Source organism: Neoarius graeffei, chromosome 6 (genome assembly GCF_027579695.1).
Source record: "Neoarius graeffei isolate fNeoGra1 chromosome 6, fNeoGra1.pri, whole genome shotgun sequence".
NCBI classification, from domain to species: domain Eukaryota; kingdom Metazoa; phylum Chordata; class Actinopteri; order Siluriformes; family Ariidae; genus Neoarius; species Neoarius graeffei.
In genome coordinates, this window is record NC_083574.1 from 31,346,836 (window position 1) to 31,366,724 (window position 19,889).

The following is a 19,889-nucleotide window of genomic DNA, read 5'->3' on the forward strand; positions in this document are numbered from 1 at the left end:
CTGAAATGGAAGATGCCCTCAGAGACTGCTATGACATCAAGGACTGGGATGTGCTGCTTAGCCCACACTGTGAGGACATAGAGGGGCTGACACACTGTCTGACAGATTACCTCAACTTCTGTGCAGACGTGGTCTCCCCCGCTAAGACTGTACAGTGTTACCCTAATAACAAGCCATGGGTAACACAGGAAGTCAAAGCTGTCCTCAACAGGAAGAAGGCCGCCTTCAGGAGCAGGGATAGGGAGGCGATGAAAGCAGCACAGCAGGAGGTGAAACGCTGTGTGAGGGAAGCTAAGGACAGCTACAGGAGAAAGGTGGAGCAGAAGTTGAAGAAGAACAGCATGAGGGAGGTCTGGGAAGGTGTGAAAACCATCACAGGCCACAATACAAAGACCAGAGTCATTGAGGGGACAGTGGAGAGGGCGAACGAGTTGAATGACTTCTTCAATTGGTTCAACCAGCCCACATCCCCCCCCACCCTCTCCCTCACTGCAGCCATCTCTCCTTCTTCCCTGAACACACCTCCCCCCAGTCATCACAGCAGCCCCCTCCTCTCCCTCCTCCCCCACGTCAACACAGACTCCTCCATGCATTACTGCAGCCAGGTCAGAGGTCAACTAAGGAAGCTTCACCCCAGGAAAGCAGCAGGCCAGGACAAGGTGTGTCCATGACTACTGAAGACCTGCACTGCTGAACTGGGTGAACCACTCCAACACATCTTCAACCTCAGCCTGCAGCTGGGGAGAGTGCCAACCCTCTGGAAGACATCATGTATCGTTCCAGTTCCCAAAAAGAATAGGCCCAGCGAGCTGAACGACTTCCAACCGGTGGCACTCACTTCACATCTGATGAAGACGTTGGAGCAGCTCTTCCTCAGCCTCCTCAGACCCCAGGTACAACATACGCAGGACTGTCTGCAGTTTGCGTACCGGGCAGGTGTTGGTGTGGAAGACGCCATCCTCTTCCTGCTACACCGAGCCCACTCGCATCTGGATAAGGGAAATGGCACAGTGAGGATCCTCTTCTTGGACTTCTCGAGTGCCTTCAACACCGTCCAGCCCCTATTGCTTCAGGACAAACTGAACAGGATGCGAGTGGATGCCTGGTCACCTGAATCTCCAGCTACCTCACTGACAGGCCGCAGTACGTCAGGCTGAAGGACATCACGTCTGACACTGTGATTAGCAGCACCGGAGCACCCCAGGGCACGGTGCTGGCCCCTCTTCTCTTCACCTTGTACACCGCAGACTTCTGCTACAACTCGGAGCTGTGTCACATTCAGAAGTTTGCCGATGACACAGCCATCATTGGGTGTATCAGTGACGACAGAGAGGAGGAGTATAGGAGCCTGGTGAGGGACTCTGCTGTGTGGTGCAACAGGAACCATCTGCAGCTCAACACCTCAAAGACCAAGGAACTGGTCATTGACTTTGGGAGGTCCAGACCAAGCTCACGACCAGTTCTGATCGAGGGAGTCAAGGTGGAGGCTGTGGATTCCTACAAGTACCTTGGGCTGTGGCTGGACAGCAAGCTGGACTGGACTTGCAACACCAATCACTTACACAGGAAGGGACAGAGCACACTATACTTCCTTAGGAGGCTGCAGTCCTTTAACATCTGCAGGAAACTCCTGTGAATGTTCTATCAGTCTGTGGTCACCAGTGTCCTATTTTACACCGTGGTGTGCTGGGGGGGCAGCACATCCAAGAAGGACACATCCAGGCTGGACAAACTGATCAGGCAGGCCGGCTCTGTGGTCGGCATGAAGCTGGACACTCTGGTGACGGTGGCAGAGAAGAGGTCTATGGACAAACTATTGAACATCATGGATGATGCCAGTCACCCTCTGCACACTGTCATCAGCAACCAGAGGAGCCTGTTCAGTGACGGAATGCTCCTTCCCAAGTGCAGGACGAACAGATTCAAAAACTCCTTTGTCCCTCATGCCATCAGACTGTACAACTCCTCTCTGGGGGGGGGGGGGGGGGGGGTAACAGGAGGACAGAGGACGGGAAGGAGCAGTAGCCTAGCCTAACAATAAGCAATACCGGACAATGTGCAATATAAAGTGCAATATCTCTCCTGCTGCCCCCCTTCTCCCCCCTTTTTTCCCCTTCCTCTCTTCCCCTTATCTTATTCTTTTTATATTTGTATATGTAAATACTTAATTTATTTTAATTTATCTAGAAGTTTTCTCTATTTCTTTTCTCTGTTTATTCTGTAATGATGCTGCTGGAATCTTAATTTCCCTGAGGGAACCCTCCCAAAGGGATCAATAAAAGTTTTATCTAATCTAATCCAATTTCTGGTAGCTGTTGATCAGTCCTGCACACAGGCTTCGAGGAATTTTAGCCCATTCCTCCATACAGAACAGCTTCAACTCTGGGATGTTGGTGGGTTTCCTCACATGAACTGCTCACTTCAGGTCCTTCCACAACATTTCGATTGAATTAAAGTCAGGACTTTGACTTGGCCATTCCAAAACCTTAACTTTATTCTTCTTTAACCAGTCTTTGGTAGAACGACTTGTGTGCTTAGGGTCGTTGTCTTGCTGCATGACCCACCTTCTCTTGAGATTCAGTTCATGGACAGATGTCCTGACATTTTCCTTTAGAATTTGCTGGTATAATTCAGAATTTATTGTTCCATCAATGATGGCAAGCCATCCTGGCCCAGATGCAGAAAAACAGGCCCAAACCATGATACTACCACCACCATGTTTCACAGATGGGATAAGGTTCTTATGGTGGAATGCAGTGTTTTCCTTCCTCCAAACGTAATGCTTCTCATTTAAACCAAAAAGTTCTATTTTGGTCTAATCCATCCACAAAACATTTTTCCAATAGCCTTCTGGCTTGTCCACGTGATCTTTTGCAAACTGCAGCTGAGCAGCAACGTTCTTTTTGGATAGCAGTGGCTTTCTTCTTGCAACCCTGCCATGCACACCATTTGTTGTTCAGTGTTCTCCTGATGGTGGACTCATGAACATTAGCCAATGTGAGAGAGGCCTTCAGTTGCTTAGAAGTTACCCTGGGGTCCTTTGTGACCTCGCCGACCATTACACACCTTGCTCTTGGAGTGATTTGTTGTTTGACCACTCCTGGGGAATCAATGGTCTTGAATTTCCTCCATTTGTTCACAATCTGTATGACTGTGGATTGGTGGAGTCCAAACTCTTTAGAGATGGCTTTGTAACCTTTTCCAGCCTGATGAGCATCAACAACGCTTTTTCTGAGGTCCTCAGAAATCTCCTTTGTTCGTGCCATGATACACTTCCACAAACGTGTTGTGAAGATAAGACTTTGATAGATCCCTGTTCTTTAAATAAAACAGGGTGCCCACTCACACCTGATTGTCATCCCATTGATTTAAAACACCTGACTCTAATTTCACCTTCAAATTAACTGCTAATCCTAGATGTTCACATACTTTTGCCACTCACAGATATGTAATATTGGATCATTTTCCTCAATAAATAAATGACCAAGTATAACATTTTTGTCTCATTTGTTTAACTGGGTTCTCTTTATCTACTGTTAGGACTTGTGTGAAAATCTGATGATGTTTCAGCTCATATTTATACAGAAATATAGAAAATTCTAAAGGGTTCACAAACTTTCAAGCACCACTGTATACACACCACAACCCCACTATAATGAACTCCTTGGAGGACGTCCGAATAGTTCATTATACTGAAAAGTTTGTAATACAGAAATGGACCCACTTCCACATATAAATATATGACCAATTATAATTTTTGTCTCATTTGTTTAACTGGGTTCTCTTTATCTACTTTTAGGACTTGTGTGAAAATCTGATGTTGTTTTAGGTCATACTTATGCAGAAATATAGAAAATTCTAAAGGGTTCACAAACTTTCAAGCACTACTGTATGGATTGAAATATATATGAAAGTGTATAGTAAACTACATTGATTTCTTTATCCATATCTCAGTGATTTATAAACCAATTTCCAAACTTTGACAAACACAAGCTCAATATAATAAGTATAAAGTGAATTTTAATGAGCTAGTGATACACAATACACATCCTGTCACCTGAATATCAACTTACAGAAAATGAATATACTATATTGAACAGATGTTTAGGATAAATACCATAATTGGTCAAATTGTCTGCACAATATGTACGCTAAGCCAATCCCATCTTTAAACATCTTTATAAAGGGACTGAGAGAGATAAATACCGGTCCTTATAACAGTCAATGCTTACAAAAGGCTATTGTACAGTAGGTGCATCAAGTAGGATAAAGTTTCTGGAGCAGGGGCTGCATATTTTTGAGTCCTGGATAGGTGACAGACAGTGCATGAATGAGATTTCCAAATCAAACATAGCATTACAGAGAGGGAGTAATAAGCTGTTTTGAATTGAAGCAGAAAGTGAATGAGGGAGATAGAGCAAGAGAGTGATAAAGAAAGGCAGATAAAGACACAGAAGGGGGCAGTAGGATAAGGGAATGAGCACCTGACTCAAAATGACAAGTGCTCCCACAAAACAGCCCGGAGCTGGCTGAATCTGTAGTGTGCGTGCGTGTGCAGGTTCTGTTTGAACTTCAGTTTTGTCAATTTAATTCAGCAGCAAGTGATGTGGCTTTTTTAACTTAATACTTTATTTAAAATATTTCAGATTCAAGTGTGAATGTATTGTTGAATTCCAGTTGAAAGCCAATATCACATACAGTTGTGCTCATAAGTTTACATACCCTGGCAGAATCTATGATTCTTTGACCATTTTTCAGAGAATATGAATGATAACACAAAAACATATTTTCCACTCATGCTTAGTGGTTGGGTGAAACCATTTATTGTCAAACAACTGTGTTTTCTCTTTTTAAATCATAATGACAACAGAAACTACCCAAATGACCCTGATCAAAAGTTCACATACCCTGGTGATTTTGGCCTGATAACATGCACAGAAGTTGACACAAATAGGTTTGAATGGCTACTAAAGGTAACATCCTCACCTGTGATCTGTTTGCTTGTAATCAGTGTGTGCGCATAAAAGGTGAGTGAGTTTCTGGGATCCAGACAGACTCCTGCATCTTTCATCCAACCACTGACGTTTCTGGATTCTGAGTCATGGGGAAAGCAAAAAATTGTCAACGGATCTACGGGAAAAGGTATTTGAACTGTATAAAACAGGAAAGGGATACAAAAAGATATCCACGGAATTGATAATGCCAGTCAGCAGTGTTCAAATTGTGATTAACAAATGGAAAATCAGGGGCTCTGTTAAAACCAAACCACGGTCAGGTAGACCAACAAAAATTTATGCCAAACAACACAGAGACAAGCCTCAAAACTTCTGGAACAAGGTAATTTGGAGTGATGAGACCAAAATTGAACTTTTTGGCCACAACCATAAACGTTACATTTGGAGAGGTGTCAACAAGGCCTATGATGAAAGGAACACCATTCCTACTGTAAAGCACGGAGGTGGATCTCTGATGTTTTGGGGATGTGTGAGCTACAAAGGCACAGGAAACTTGGTCACAGTTGAAGGAAAGATGAATGCAGCACGTTATCAGCCAATACTGGAGGCAAATTTGCACTCATCAGCCCGGAAGCTGCACATGGGACGTACTTGGAAGTTCCAACATGACAACGATCCAAAACACAAGGCCAAGTCGACCTGTCATTGGCTACAGCAGAACAAAGTGAAGGTTCTGGAGTGGCCATCTCAGTCTCCTGACCTCAATATCATTGAGCCACTCTGGGGAGATCTCAAACGCGCAGTTCATGCAAGACAGCCCAGGAATTTACAGGAACTGGAGGCTTTTTGCCAAGAAGAATGGGCAGCTTTACCATCTGAGAAAATAAAGAGCCTCATTCACAACTGCCACAAAAGACTTCAGGCTCTCATTGATGTTAGAGGGGGCAATACACGGTATTAAGAACTGGGGTATGTAAACTTTTGATCAGGGTCATTTGGATGTTTTTTGTTGTCATTATGATTTAAAAATAGAAAACACAGTTGTTTATCAATAAATGGCTTCACCCAACCACTAACCATGAGTGGGAAAAAAGTTTTTGTGTTATCATTCATATTCTCTGAAAAAAGGCCAAGAAAGCAAAAAATTCTGCCAGGGTATGTAAACTTATAAGCATAACTGTAAATGTCATGGAACTATACTATAGGTTTTCAGCCTTGGGGTTGAAACCCACTCTCCTCATCTCCTGAGATGAGGATGGGATTGTATATTTTTACCAACTACTTATTGTAGTTACATGCACATGAACAATTGATTTATAGAATATTGTAATATAACAATTAAAACTGTTTGATAATAATAATAATAATAATAATAATAATAATAATAATAATAAAATACATTGAATTAGCCTTGATTAAATTTGGAGCTTCGTTTAATCCTGCTACACCAGACTGTGTCGGTGCTGCATCCAACATGCTGCCATGCTAATTAAAGTGGTCTTTTACACCATACACTGGTTATGGTTTGAAACTAGAAACACTAAAAAAATGCAAGAATGAGTACATCTCATCTCATTATCTCTAGCTGCTTTATCCTGTTCTACAGGGTCGCAGGCAAGCTGGAGCCTATCCCAGCTGACTACGGGCGAAAGGCAGGGTACACCCTGGACAAGTCGCCAGGTCATCACAGGGCTGACACATAGACACAGACAGCCATTCACACTTCACACCTACGGTCAATTTAGAGTCACCAGTTAACCTAACCTGCATGTCTTTGGACTGTGGGGGAAACCGGAGCACCCAGAGGAACACGGGGACACGGGGAGAACATGCAAACTCCACACAGAAAGGCCCTCGCCGGCCACAGGGCTCGAACCCGGACCTTCTTGCTGTGAGGCAACAGCGCTAACCACTACACCACCGTGCCGCCCAGAATGAGTACATTTTGCAGTGTATTTCTATAATTTAAATTGGCCATGGGCAATATTTCAGGCTCTATCCTATTGCAGCATCACATACTCTGGCATTGGTTAAAATTTGATTGGCCACAAACAGTTGGGAAACCCTGAACTACACCCTCAATTATGATCTTAACACTAACTCACTACAGTAATATAATTTAATTATTTCACTACTCCAATACTTTTAGCTTCTTGTAGCTGCAGGATGTTCTCATTGATTTATAGCGGAGCTCCATACTTAAGAAAATATGGCAACCCATTCAGTTGATTTTTCATGGACACACAGGGATCCCAGCTGTGTACATCCGTCCGTGCCCCGCGCGATTCTGATTGGCTGGTTGATTTTGGCGGGAACTAGAAGCACGAGCGTGCCTACATACAGTAACTTATTTTTGTCTACAGATAATTTCATATTTATCGGTTTTTCCACCGAGAACAACTCAAACAACGCAACAAAATAATAATCATTTTTACAAACTTTAAGGCCCACTTTACACGGGGACGGTCTGAAACAAAAACGCAAAAGTCCGTTTTCGTTCTCACTTTTTTCCACGTCTACACGACCGTTTTCAAGGAGGAAATCTGCATCTATACGGTGACGCATAAATGTGTGGAATTCAATTGGATGTTGTAATAGGGTGTGCCGAGCGGATGGAGTAGTCAGTCAGAATGATGAGCAAAACAAGGAAAATTCTTGTACAAAAATAGTTTTCTTTTTATTCTTAAGCCGGCAGTTAACACAAACAGGACAAAAAAAAAACCACTGATGACAAAACCAAACAAAAAAAAAATCTGGGACAAAATGCCCACGCAAGCTAGGCTACTCTGGCATTACTCACACAGAGCTCAAGTCATGCGTCCTCTCCCTGCAGAGGCCATCCCCCGAATGAACAGTGCAGCGCATATTTAAAAGACTACGTCACAGTCTTAACACAAAATCAATCAACACATCTAGACAGATTTTAACAGTTCTAAACATTTTCACTGCATGCATTACACTCCAACAATATGCAGACCTTAAATATTACAACAAACACTTAGGTAAGATTTTTAGACCATTTCTCTCCACTCTAATGAGCTGCTTTCCCGCACATCGCGGAAGAAACCTTGAAAAGCGCTTTCAGACCTGCATTCTGGTTTGGTCCCGCACCCGAAGACTACAGCAGGTAAACGGCTACAAACATTTCTGGCTGATGTTAGATAAACTCTAGCAGAAAAGGATTCAGATGTTAAGCGTGCGCACTTAATGAATCTTTACACGCTATTGTTTATAGTGAAAACTAATAAATGCTTGCGCTGTTTAAACCTGTGTTGCGTCTTTTACTATGAACACATGTACCAAACATTTCAGGTTTACATATCTAAAAGTTGTAACAAATGTACCCGTAACAAAACATACTTGTAAAGCCCCCATTACCAAACCCACAACAAACATACAACACAGATTGTATTTGGAATGTCTTTGCAACTGTGGTTTAGTCCATTGCACTTGACCATTGAAACATGACCAGCGGGAGGAACCACTGTTTAGTGACCGACGCATTGCGCTCTGTCACAGATGTGCATGCCAGGCGGCTAGGTGGTGCTGTGAAAGACCTCCGCTATGTCTGCACGCATGCGCAACGTCTTCTGTCTTGTCTGATCTGCACATCTGCGCCGCGAAAACTTTGACTACTCTGGCTATGGTAAGTAAGAAAGTAAGTAAAAAAGTAAGAGCATACTATACCCGCCTCTGTTCATTAACAGTATATGTGCAGATTCGGTATAGATGTTCGAAGGACTCCTGGACGTTTATTAAAGCTGCCAGAGCAGCTTGAAGGTCCGTTGGATCGATGTAATCAGACATGCTCTTACTTTTTTACTTACTTTCTTACTTCCCGGGCTGGCATGTACAGTATATGACATGTATGACGTAAATGCGTACCCGACGTGCGCAGATCCGAGCAGAGTTTCGCGTATTGGGTAGTTTAGAAGGATATGCAACGGGGGCTGTTTTTAACTTATCCACTCTGGAAGGCGTTTTCAATTTTTTCCGTTTTTCAGCCTCGGAAACGCCGTCCCCGTGTAGACGAAAGGCACTTCCGATAAAATATTTAGTCGTTTTTACCCGACAGCGTCCTCGTGTAAACGGGCCCTAATACAAACTTTCAAAAGATGTCAGAACAAGTTAATCAAGGAGAAAAGGATGAAGTCAAAACTGGAAAGAGAGTTTTGACAGAGGAAGAAAAGGAAAGAAGACGTGAAAGAGCTAGAGAAAGGCGAAGAAATCTTTCACAAGAAAAGCGACAAGCTGAAAGAGAAAGAAAACATGTAAAAATGAATGAATAGAAACGATGAGTTGTAGAAATTTAATTCTAAATAGTCATGTTGATTTTGAAGTCACTCCGAAATCCTTTGGGATCTGACAAGTTGACCTGAATCCAGTCAGTGTTTTCATGAATCGTGTGTCTTCTGTTTTCAAAAACATTTTGCTATAAATCCCTAAAGCACACTAGTTTATAGTAATAAAAAGAATAATACACATGTAAGTTTGGAGAAATTTATCTTCTCGTGATAAAATTGAAATTGAAACACATCAAAGTATATCATCTGTTGCATGTTTGTTTTCATTTGAATGGAAGCTCCACTATTACGTAGTACCTAATTTTATATTTAACAAATACACTATAGGGGCAAAGGTTTGTGGACACCTCACCATCATACCGATATTTGCTTTTTGAACATAACATCCCATACATGGTCACTGTTTGTTGTTCCACTCACTTTATAAAGTTCCACTCATACAGGAAGGCTTCCCACTAGATTTTGGAGAATGTCTGTGGAGATGTGTTCATCTAGATACAAGAACATTAATCATGTCAGGCACTGATGTCAGGTGAGAAGGCTTGGGGCACAGTCAGTGTTCCAGTTCATCACAAAGGTGTTCAGTGGGGTTGAAATCAAGACTCTGTGCAGGCTACCTGAGTTCTTCCACTCCAACTTTGGCAAACCATGTCTTCATGGAACTTGCTTTGTACACAGAGGCACTGTCTTCCTTGAACATGTTTGGGCTCTTTAGTTTCAGTAAAGTGAATCTGTAATGCTACAGGATACAAAAGCATCTTATACAATTGTGTAATTCCAATTTTATGGCAACAGTTTGGGAAAGGTCCACATATAGGTCTGATGGTCAGGTGGCCACAAACATTTGGACATATAATGTAACAGTTTATATTTAAGGGAGGTATGAGAATTCTGATTTATGAGGATGGAAGAGTGGAACAGAGAAAGTAATGGATAATAATAATAATAAATAATAATAATAATAATAATAATAATATTTATTACCCATAGGGATTATTGAATGCGATGGCATAAACAACATTTCTGTGCCCATCAAGTGTGTGCAGTTCCTCTCCAGACACAGTGTCCCATATTTTACATGTCCTGTCATAGCTCCCAGTTATAAAACTGCAGACAAGACAAGGGAGAAAAGATGAGTGAGTGAGTGAGTGAGTGAGTGAGTGAGTGAGTGAGTGAGTGAGTGAGTGAGTGAGAGAAACATGAGCAGCTTGGGTAAACTCACCTTGACCCTGATTTATTGAAAGCGACATTGGTAAGAGGCAGGATGTGAGCCTGAAGCGCCTAGAGAGAGGGAGAGAAAGGAGAGAAGGAGTGAGAGGGAAAGAATGATGGATGGAGAGAGTATGTTGTGAAGTGGTGTGCTTAAGTGCATTAATTCATTTCCAATCTATAATCCTGACTGAGTAATTTACATACATCAGTAATTTTCAACCTGTAAACTATGGCTTCCAAGTGGGTGGTGGTATTGCATCCAGCAGAAGCAGCATGAATATTATGCTTTTAGCATACACAGCTGCAGGGACAGCTGGGGCAACTGAAAAAAAATGTGTTATTCAGTACATGCATGAATCTGTCCTGCTGCTTCACATGTTAATATACTTGGCACTGATATTAGATAAAAAAGATGTTAGTTTTTCAAAAATGCAGAGCACATTTTTTCAGCTCTAACCCTTTATAGTTGGCAGTATTTCTTATTAATAATTGTCATATTATTAATTTTGCCACTAATGACTGTGGAGCTAAAAAAAGATGTGGCTTGTTGTTTTAAGCTGTTGTGTAACAGAGTAACAAACAAGTCCATTAAGTGTTACTTGTTGAAGCTTTGTCAACTTTCCGAATCTTTGGTTAATTTCAGGGCAGGATGGTGAGCTGTTTATTCTGCCAAGCCTTGATGGAACTGGGTTATGAACATGATCAATGCTCAAAGTATTTTAGATTTGAACATTCACAGAGCCAAAGGGCATCTCACAGGCTTTGAAAATGCTGTTATTCGTCACCTTTCTATGTAGCTTTTCAGTCAATGCAAGGAGGGAAGCAAATGGCAGATGTAAAAACGAAGGTATGCTCCTTCACCCTGTTGCAGCTGTAGAGGACTCTTCTGAACAGTCCCAGGGAAGAAGAGAGAGTCTTCATTGCATTGAAATACAGATTTGAGGAGCTGGCAGAAGGTAGCCTAAATGCTAAATGCCCTGCAATGGGATTATGATGAGCTGCATGGAATAAAAGATCCCTATGGCTCTTTGGGACCAGCAACTGGATCATTTTCTCTCCTGTTTGAGTGTCCTGCGTCACCCGATATAGCCAACCTTTAATAACAGAGAAATACAGGTAGGAGAGTGCAACATTAGGCTGGAGGTTTTGACCATCAATTACTCTCACTTGGTCAAAAGCGTGCCTCACACCTGCTACTTCATCTCACATCTGCTATAACAGGAAATCCTGAAGGGAAATCCTTGTGGAGAGCAGAAGGGCAGAGCCTTCCCCACCCTCCATGTCTCCCTGATGTGGAACTGATGCAGATGACCCTGGAACTGCCTCCACAGATAACGCTGCATTGGAATTCCCCCAGGGTGCACTACAGCAGAACTACGGTAATCCACAAATAAGTGCTTTACTAACATTTGAAACCCTGACCAATTTGTTGACAGTATTAGTGGATGGGTGATGCGAGGACTAACCGCCACCTCCATACTGTGCTTTTTGAATCAGAACTGGATAGTAATGGGCACCAGTGGATATTTATAAGCATCCCCATGTACACACTTCACCTTCACCAACTTGTGAATTCCCCAATGCCCCACATTAAATCAGGCTTTGATTAACTGTGGTCTGATTACCACCCGAGTCCACCAAGGCCTGATGTGTACCCCCTTGAAAACTCACTGCACTTGGTATGCCCTCCTTAATCAGGGGAGGCCTGAGAAATGTCAGGAACGAGGGTCAGAACCCCCACCTCCTAAAGAGGATTCTGATCCCAGAAATGGCCAGTTTTCCCACTACCCCCTCAGACCTGCCTGGGCTTTTCCCCAGCCTTGATGAGCATGGATTGTTCCACCTGTGGAGAGAGAGGGGGGTAAGTGGTAATGATGACATGAAGGCACAGGGGGATGAGTGAAAATGAGGAGGGGCACAGGTTCAGGGAGCGGGCTTCAGGAGAATTGGCTCTTGTTTTCATAGTGCAGGGGGAGGGGAGGGGTGGGATGGAAGAGAGAGAAGGGGCGGGAGCTGCCAGATGGTCTTTTGCCAGCTAGACCACCTCCTCCAGCAATGGCACACAGTGGAACTGAACCCAGGATGAAGTTCTTTCAAGCAACAAAATGACAAACTGTTATAGCACCACTCAGTTGAGGATGTCATTGGTGTTGCGCTCTTCTGTCAGCAGCCACCATTAGTAGCCATCTCAGAGCTGTTTGGCAAAGGCAAACAGGCAACCATCCTCAGTGGATGCCAGTGTGTGGAAGCACTGGAAATATTATTCCAGGGTGCAGCTGACCCACTACACAATAGGCTGCTTCAGGTCCAGATACTCCAACAGGTGGGTGGCTGGGATATGCTGAGCTGCACACTGGGCGTTCCCTGTCAGGAATGGTAAAAGGCGGACCACCCGCTGTGAGCTCCTTGACTATTCCCAAGCTGGATTCAGCTCCGGATCACCTGGGCCTGGAGCAGGACATGGAAGCGCTGCTCCTGCTCAGCACACAGCATAACGAAGGCCTGACATTGGGTTTGGTGTCTGCTCACAAGGGTCTGGAGGATCTTGGTGACTGGGGTGGACTCCATGATGGCGTTTCTTCCTCAATTTCTCAGGTTTTGGTACCAGTGTTGCAATACAAGGCCCTTGGGAAATGAGGAGATTGGAGACACACTTGACAACTCAAAGTGTGTTTTATTTTTCTTTACTTTCACTTTTTAGTGACTTCATCTGTCCTATGTATACACACAAGCACAAAGAGACACACACACACGGCATTGGATAGCTCTCTCTCTCTGGTTACTGGCTTATTCTGAAAGAACACCAAAAGGCACAAATAAATACACTGCCAGTAATCAAGCACAAGTGAAACTCATGATGTGTTACCTGTCAGTTCTACCTGACTTCTCATCGGCCACAGCTGATGCTCAACCATGCTCCAGCTGCCACATATACAATATAATGGTCTATCACACTTTAGCTCAGTGGCTAACAAATTTGCCAGATATTTACTGCTAATGAGATAACATTAAGGTTAGCTAAATTATCTAATTAGATGGTTAACATGAGTGCCTTGCTGCTTTATAGGTAATGGCTCGTTTAGCTGTTGCTAAAGTATTATAATATATAAATCCAGCCATTTGTGCTAATCCATGTGCTGACCTGAAGTTGTTCAATGAAAGGCTAGTGGTAATGTCACATGACAAGGTTTATGATTAGCTGATCAAACCTTGATCTGACCTTGATGACCCAGGGACACTTGTCATTTCATAAAGTCAAGACAAGTATGTTTTTATTCACATGGCCTTGCTTAATCACATTTTTTTTTACATAACTGACTCTCTGCTGCCATCCAGAGGTTATAGGTAAAACAGTTAACTCAAATTGTCCATTTTTGTTAAAAGTGATGCATGAAGTTTTACATGGAGTATTTTGTGTTTATGACTGTGAAGTGTTCTAAAGAACGTGCAATATAAATTATGCAATGACAAAGTTATTACTCATGTATAATAAATATCCCTTTTTAGGTTCATTAAAGTCTGTATGTACTTAAGACCAATAGCTTTAGTCCTTCCAATAAGGTACATTGCTCTCCATGATTATTCGTACCCCGTTTAAAGATTAGTAAAAAGGGGCGGGGGAAAAATCCACCTTTTGGTGAAGTAGCTTTATTTCACACTGAAAAATGAGAAAACTCAACCTTGAATTGAAATAAATTTATTCAGAGAAAAACAAATCCCTCATCAAGAAATAATTATGAGTAGCTACATTTTAGAACCATTCCCTGAAGTATGGTCAGCACACTTCTCCCTCATTTGGTTTGTGCGTTCTCTTATTTTTCTAGTGTTGATGGATGATTAAGGGAATTTGGCCTCTGCGTCACCTCATATTTGTATCCCAGTTAATTACGGAGTCATGGATTACAGCTTGAAATTTGCTACACATTCCAAATCAACTCAAAAATGTACAATTTAAATGGGAAACATGCTTCAGTTACATTGTGTTCACTATACTTACCAGGGGTGCCAATAATAGTGGGACGTGTTTTTTTTTTTTAAGTAATTATTTCTTAATGAGAGCTTTGTTTTCTCTGAATAAATTTATTTCAATTAAAGGTTAGATTTCTCTTTGTGTGTGTGTGTGAGAGAGAGAATAAGGTTTTGCTGAGATTCAAACCCGGTTCGCTGGTGTGATAATCCAGCAAACCCCCACTAGGCCACCAGGGGGATGACTCAAGTGCAGAGGCGAGAGGCAAAAGTAGAGTATCAAAAACAGCTTACAGTATATACAATCCAAGGGAAAAACAAAAAGAATAATCCAAAAGCTCAGAAGATATACAAAAACAAAAATATCCCAAGGTTCAATGTCCAAAATCCAACTCAGAAGAGAAGAGGCAAAAACTCAAACGCTCAGAAGATCCAAAGGTCAAAACAAAAATCCACAAAGTCCAAAAGAAAGCAACAAAAACCAAGAAAGCTAAGACACAGGCAAGGTACATGGGACAGAGGGAACTAGCACTAACAGCATAGCATAAAGACTCCGTGACTAGGGACCAAACAGAGGGAGAATAAATACACAAAATAAATTGAACACAGGTGACGATAATGAAGACAAACAGGCAATCAACACAAACACAGGAACAGTGGCGGCCTCTAGAGGCCAAAACAAACATGACAAGAAAAGGAAATAACAGCGGCATCTAGAGGCCAAAACAGTCCCAGTCCTAACAAGAAGCTGCTACTTCACTAAAATATTGAGTTATTCTAACCTTTTTTACTCATCATTACAAGAAGTGCCAATAATCATGGTGGGCACTGTAATACTCTCAGTAAGGTCTATTATAACTTGCTCATTTACAGTCAGCTAAAGTACCCTTAGTAAATTAGTACCCTTGGGAAAGATGAGTAAAAAATGTAAAACATATTTTTGTGACGAGACAGTGTGTAAAAATGGAGAGAATCCATTTAATTAATTTGACAAATAAGGTGACACTGGCAAGGAATTTGATTTGACATTTACTCCAAGATGAATACAAAGAGACAATAAACAATAAATAGAGGTCAACATATAGTGTCTTGCAAAAGTATCCATCCCCCTTTGTGTTTGTCCTGTTTTGTCACATTACAAGCTAGAATCAAAACAGATTTTTGGGGAGTTAGCACCATTTGATTTACAAAACATGCCTACAACTTTAAAGGTGCACATTGTTGTTTTATTATGAAACAAACAATAATTAAGATGAAACTAGATAGAACTCTATGCCAACGGCGTCGATGGGGATGCCTCTGCCCAGTAGACTACATGCCTTATTAAGTTGTGATCTGGGGATGGACATTTGACCTCACAGTAATCTTGACCTGGCGAAATTACTTGGATCAGCCTTGGAGATATTGTATTCACAAGGTTTTCGGACAGACATTTGACCTCACAGTGACTTTGACCTTAGACCTTTTGATCTCAAAATCTAATCAGTTTATCTTTGTCCCCAAATGCACAAATGGTGAAAGTTTGGTGAAATTCCTTTCATTTGCCTTGGAGATATTGTGTTCACAAGGTTTTTGGACAGACATTTGACCTCACAGTGACCTTGACCTTAGACCTTTTGATCTCAAAATCTAATCAGTTTATCTTTGTCCCCAAATGCACAAATGGTGAAAGTTTGGTACAATTCCTTTCATTCGCCTTTGAGATATCGTATTCACAAGGTTTCAGGACGGACGCACGCACGGATGGACGCACGGACAGACGGACAACCCAAAAACATAATGCCTCCTGCACCTTATGGGGGCGGAGGCATAAAAACAGAAATCTGGAGTGTGCATAAGTACTCACCCCCTTTCGTATGAAACCCCTAAATAAGAGCTGGTCCAACCAATTCACTTTATAAGTTAGCTAATTAGTTGATTAAGATCCACCTGTGTGCAATCAAAGGGTCACGTGATCTGTTACATGATGTCTGTATAAATCAACCTGTTCTGGAAGGACCCTGACTCTGCAACATTACTAAGCAAGCAACATGAAAACCAAGGAGCATTCCAAACAGGTCAGTGACAAAGTTGGGAAGAAGAATGGATCAGGGTTGGGTTATAAAAAAAGTAACCCAAACTTTTAATATCCCACAGAGTACCATTAAATCCATTATAGCAAAATGGAAAGAATATGGCACCACTACAAACCTGACAAGAGAAGGCCGCCCACCAAAACTCACAGACCAGGCAAAGAGGGCATTGATCAGAGATGCAACAAAGACACCAAAGTAAACTGTGGGTGGTAGAAATGGGCAACTGGACTTGCTTGAAGATTCTTGAAAACGTTTCACCTCTTGTCCAAAAGGCTTCCTCAGTTCTGTCTGACTAATAGGGAGAATCACTCCCTATTAGTCAGACAGAACTGAGGAAGCCTTTTGGACGAGAGGTGAAACGTTTTCAAGAATCTTCAAGCAAGTCCAGTTGCCCATTTCTACCACCCACAGTTTACTATGACCTGGATGACTGAGAATCTTCACAGACAAAAGACACCAAAGGTAACACTGAGGAGGAGCTGCAAAGATCCACAGCGGAGATGGGAGGATCTGTCCATTGAACCACTTTAAGCCATACACTCCACAGAGTGGGGCTTTATGGAAGAGTGGCCAGAAAAAAGCCATTGCTTCAGAAAACACGTTTAGAGTTTGCCCAACAGAATGTGGCAGACTCCCCAAACACATGAAAGATGATTCTCTGGTCAAATGAGACTAAAATTGATCTTTTTGGCCATCATGGGAAACGCCATGTGTGGCGCAAACCCAACACTTCCCATTACCCTGAGAAGACCATTCCTGCAGTGATGCAGTGATGCAGGGATGCTTTTCATCTGCAGGGACAGGAAAACTAGTCAAGACTGAAGGAAAGATGGTTGGCACTAAATACAGGGCAATTCTTGAGGAAAACCTGTTCGAGTCAGCCATAGGTTTGAGACTGGGATGAAGGTTCACGTTCCAGCAGGACAATGACCCTAAACATACTGCTAAAGCTACACTGGAGTGGTTTAAAGGGAAACATTTAAATGTCTTGGAATGGTGTAGTCAAAGCCCAGACCTTAATCCAATTGAGAATCTGTGGCATAAATTGAAGATTGCTGTACACCAACGCAACCCATCTAACTTGAAGGAGCTGGAGCAGTTTTGCCTTGAGGAATGGGCAAAAATCCCAGTGGCTAGATGTGCTAAGCTAAGAGAGACATATCCCAAGAGATCTGCAGCTGTAATTGCAGCAAAAGTTCGCTCTACAAAGTACTGACTTTGGGGGGGAGTGAATACCTATGCGCACTCCAGATTTTTTTTTTTCATCTTAATTATTGTTTGTGTCACAATAAAACAACGATTTTCACTTTTAAAGTTGTAGGCATGTTGTGTAAATCAAATGGTGCCAACCCCCCAAAAATCCATTTTAATTCCAACTTGTAATGCGACAAAACAGGACAAACACAAAGGGGGATGAATACTTTTGCAAGACACTAAGTATGAAGGAATACAAAAATGTACATAAGTACATTTGTATTTACATATTCAAATTCACACACACACACACACACACACACACACACACACACACACACACACACACACACACACGAGAGAGACCTACTCATCCATAGGTTTTTATGTAGTTTGACTATTTTATACATTTTAGAACAATACAGAAGACATCAAAACTATGAAATAACATGGAATATATATGGAATTATGCGGTAAACAAAAAAGCGATAAACAAAAAATTATATATACTGGATATATGTTTCATATTTTAGATTCTTCAACGTAGCCACCATTTACCTTGATGACACTTTCCACACGATTGCCAGTATCTTAACCAGCTTCATGAGGTAATCAGCTGGAATGCTTTTCAATTAATGTGTGTGCCTTGTCAAAATTAATAAGGGGAATTTCTTGCCTTAGTAATGCATTTGAGATCAAACAGTAAATAGTAAATCAGAAAAATACAGTAAATTTTCCTATTTCACAACTCTAGTATGTTCAAGAACCGCTCAACTAAGTACAACCTTGATTCCAAAAAAGTTGGGACAAAGTACAAATTGTAAATAAAAACGGAATGCAATAATTTACAAATCTCAAAAACTGATATTGTTTTCACAATAGAACATAGACAACATATCAAATGTCGAAAGTGAGACATTTTGAAATTTCATGCCAAATATTGGCTCATTTGAAATTTCATGACAGCAACATATCTCAAAAAAGTTGGGACAGGGGCAATAAGAGGCTGAAAAAGTTAAAGGTCCAAAAAAGAAACAGCTAGAGGACCAAATTGCAACTCATTAGGTCAATTGGCAATAGGTCATTAACATGACTGTGTATAAAAAGAGCATCTTGGAGTGGCAGGGGCTCTCAGAAGTAAAGATGGGAAGAGGATCACCAATCCCCCTAATTCTGTGCCGACAAATAGTGGAGCAATATCAGAAAGGAGTTTGAGAGTGTAAAATTGCAAAGAGTTTGAACATATCATCATCTACAGTGCATATCATCATCAAAAGATTCAGAGAATCTGGAAGAATCTCTGTGCGTAAGGGTCAAGGCCAGAAAACCATACTGGGTGCCCGTGATCTTCGGGCCCTTAGACGGCATTGCATCACATACAGGCATGCTTCTGTATTGGAAATCACAAAATGGGCTCAGGAATATTTCCAGAGAGCATTATCTGCGAACACAATTCACCGTGCCATCCGTCGTTGCTAGCTAAAACTCTGTAGTTCAAAGAAGAAGCCGTATCTAAACATGATCCAGAAGCGCAGACGTCTTCTCTGGGCCAAGGCTCATTTAAAATGGACTGTGGCAAAGCGGAAAACTGTTCTGTGGTCAGACGAATCAAAATTTGAAGTTCTTTATGGAAATCAGGGACGCCGTGTCATTCGGACTAAAGAGGAGAAGGACAACCCAAGTTATCAGCGCTCAGTTCAGAAGCCTGCATCTCTGATGGTATGGGGTTGCATTAGTGTGTGTGGCATGGGCAGCTTACACATCTGGAAAGACACCATCAATGCTGAAAGGTATATCCAGGTTCTAGAGCAACATATGCTCCCATCCAGATGATGTCTCTTTCAAGGAAGACCTTGCATTTTCCAAAATGACAATGCCAAACCGGGGCGGCACGGTGGTGTAGTGGTTAGCGCTGTCGCCTCACAGCAAGAAGGTCCTGGGTTCGAGCCCCGGGGCCGGCGAGGGCCTTTCTGTGCAGAGTTTGCATGTTCTCCCCGTGTCCGCGTGGGTTTCCTCCGGGTGCTCCGGTTTCCCCCACAGTCCAAAGACATGCAGGTTAGGTTAACTGGTGGCTCTAAATTGACCGTAGGTGTGAATGTGAGTGTGAATGGTTGTCTGTGTCTATGTGTCAGCCCTGTGATGACCTGGCGACTTGTCCAGGGTGTACCCCGCCTTTCGCCCGT

The 19,889-nt window shown here is 42.2% G+C and overlaps 1 protein-coding gene across 1 annotated transcript in view; it reads right to left on the reverse strand.

Moving 5' to 3' along the window:
- The window catches only part of daw1 (dynein assembly factor with WDR repeat domains 1), a 72,660-nt gene that overhangs the window by 15,249 nt on the left and 37,522 nt on the right, over positions 1 to 19,889 (reverse strand). Inside the window, exons 4-5 of the mRNA XM_060922885.1 lie at positions 10,482 to 10,540; positions 10,244 to 10,366 (exon numbers count right to left, since the gene is read on the reverse strand). Of these exons, the coding sequence (XP_060778868.1) occupies positions 10,244 to 10,366; positions 10,482 to 10,540 (182 nt within the window). The remainder of the gene's footprint in view (positions 1 to 10,243; positions 10,367 to 10,481; positions 10,541 to 19,889) is intronic.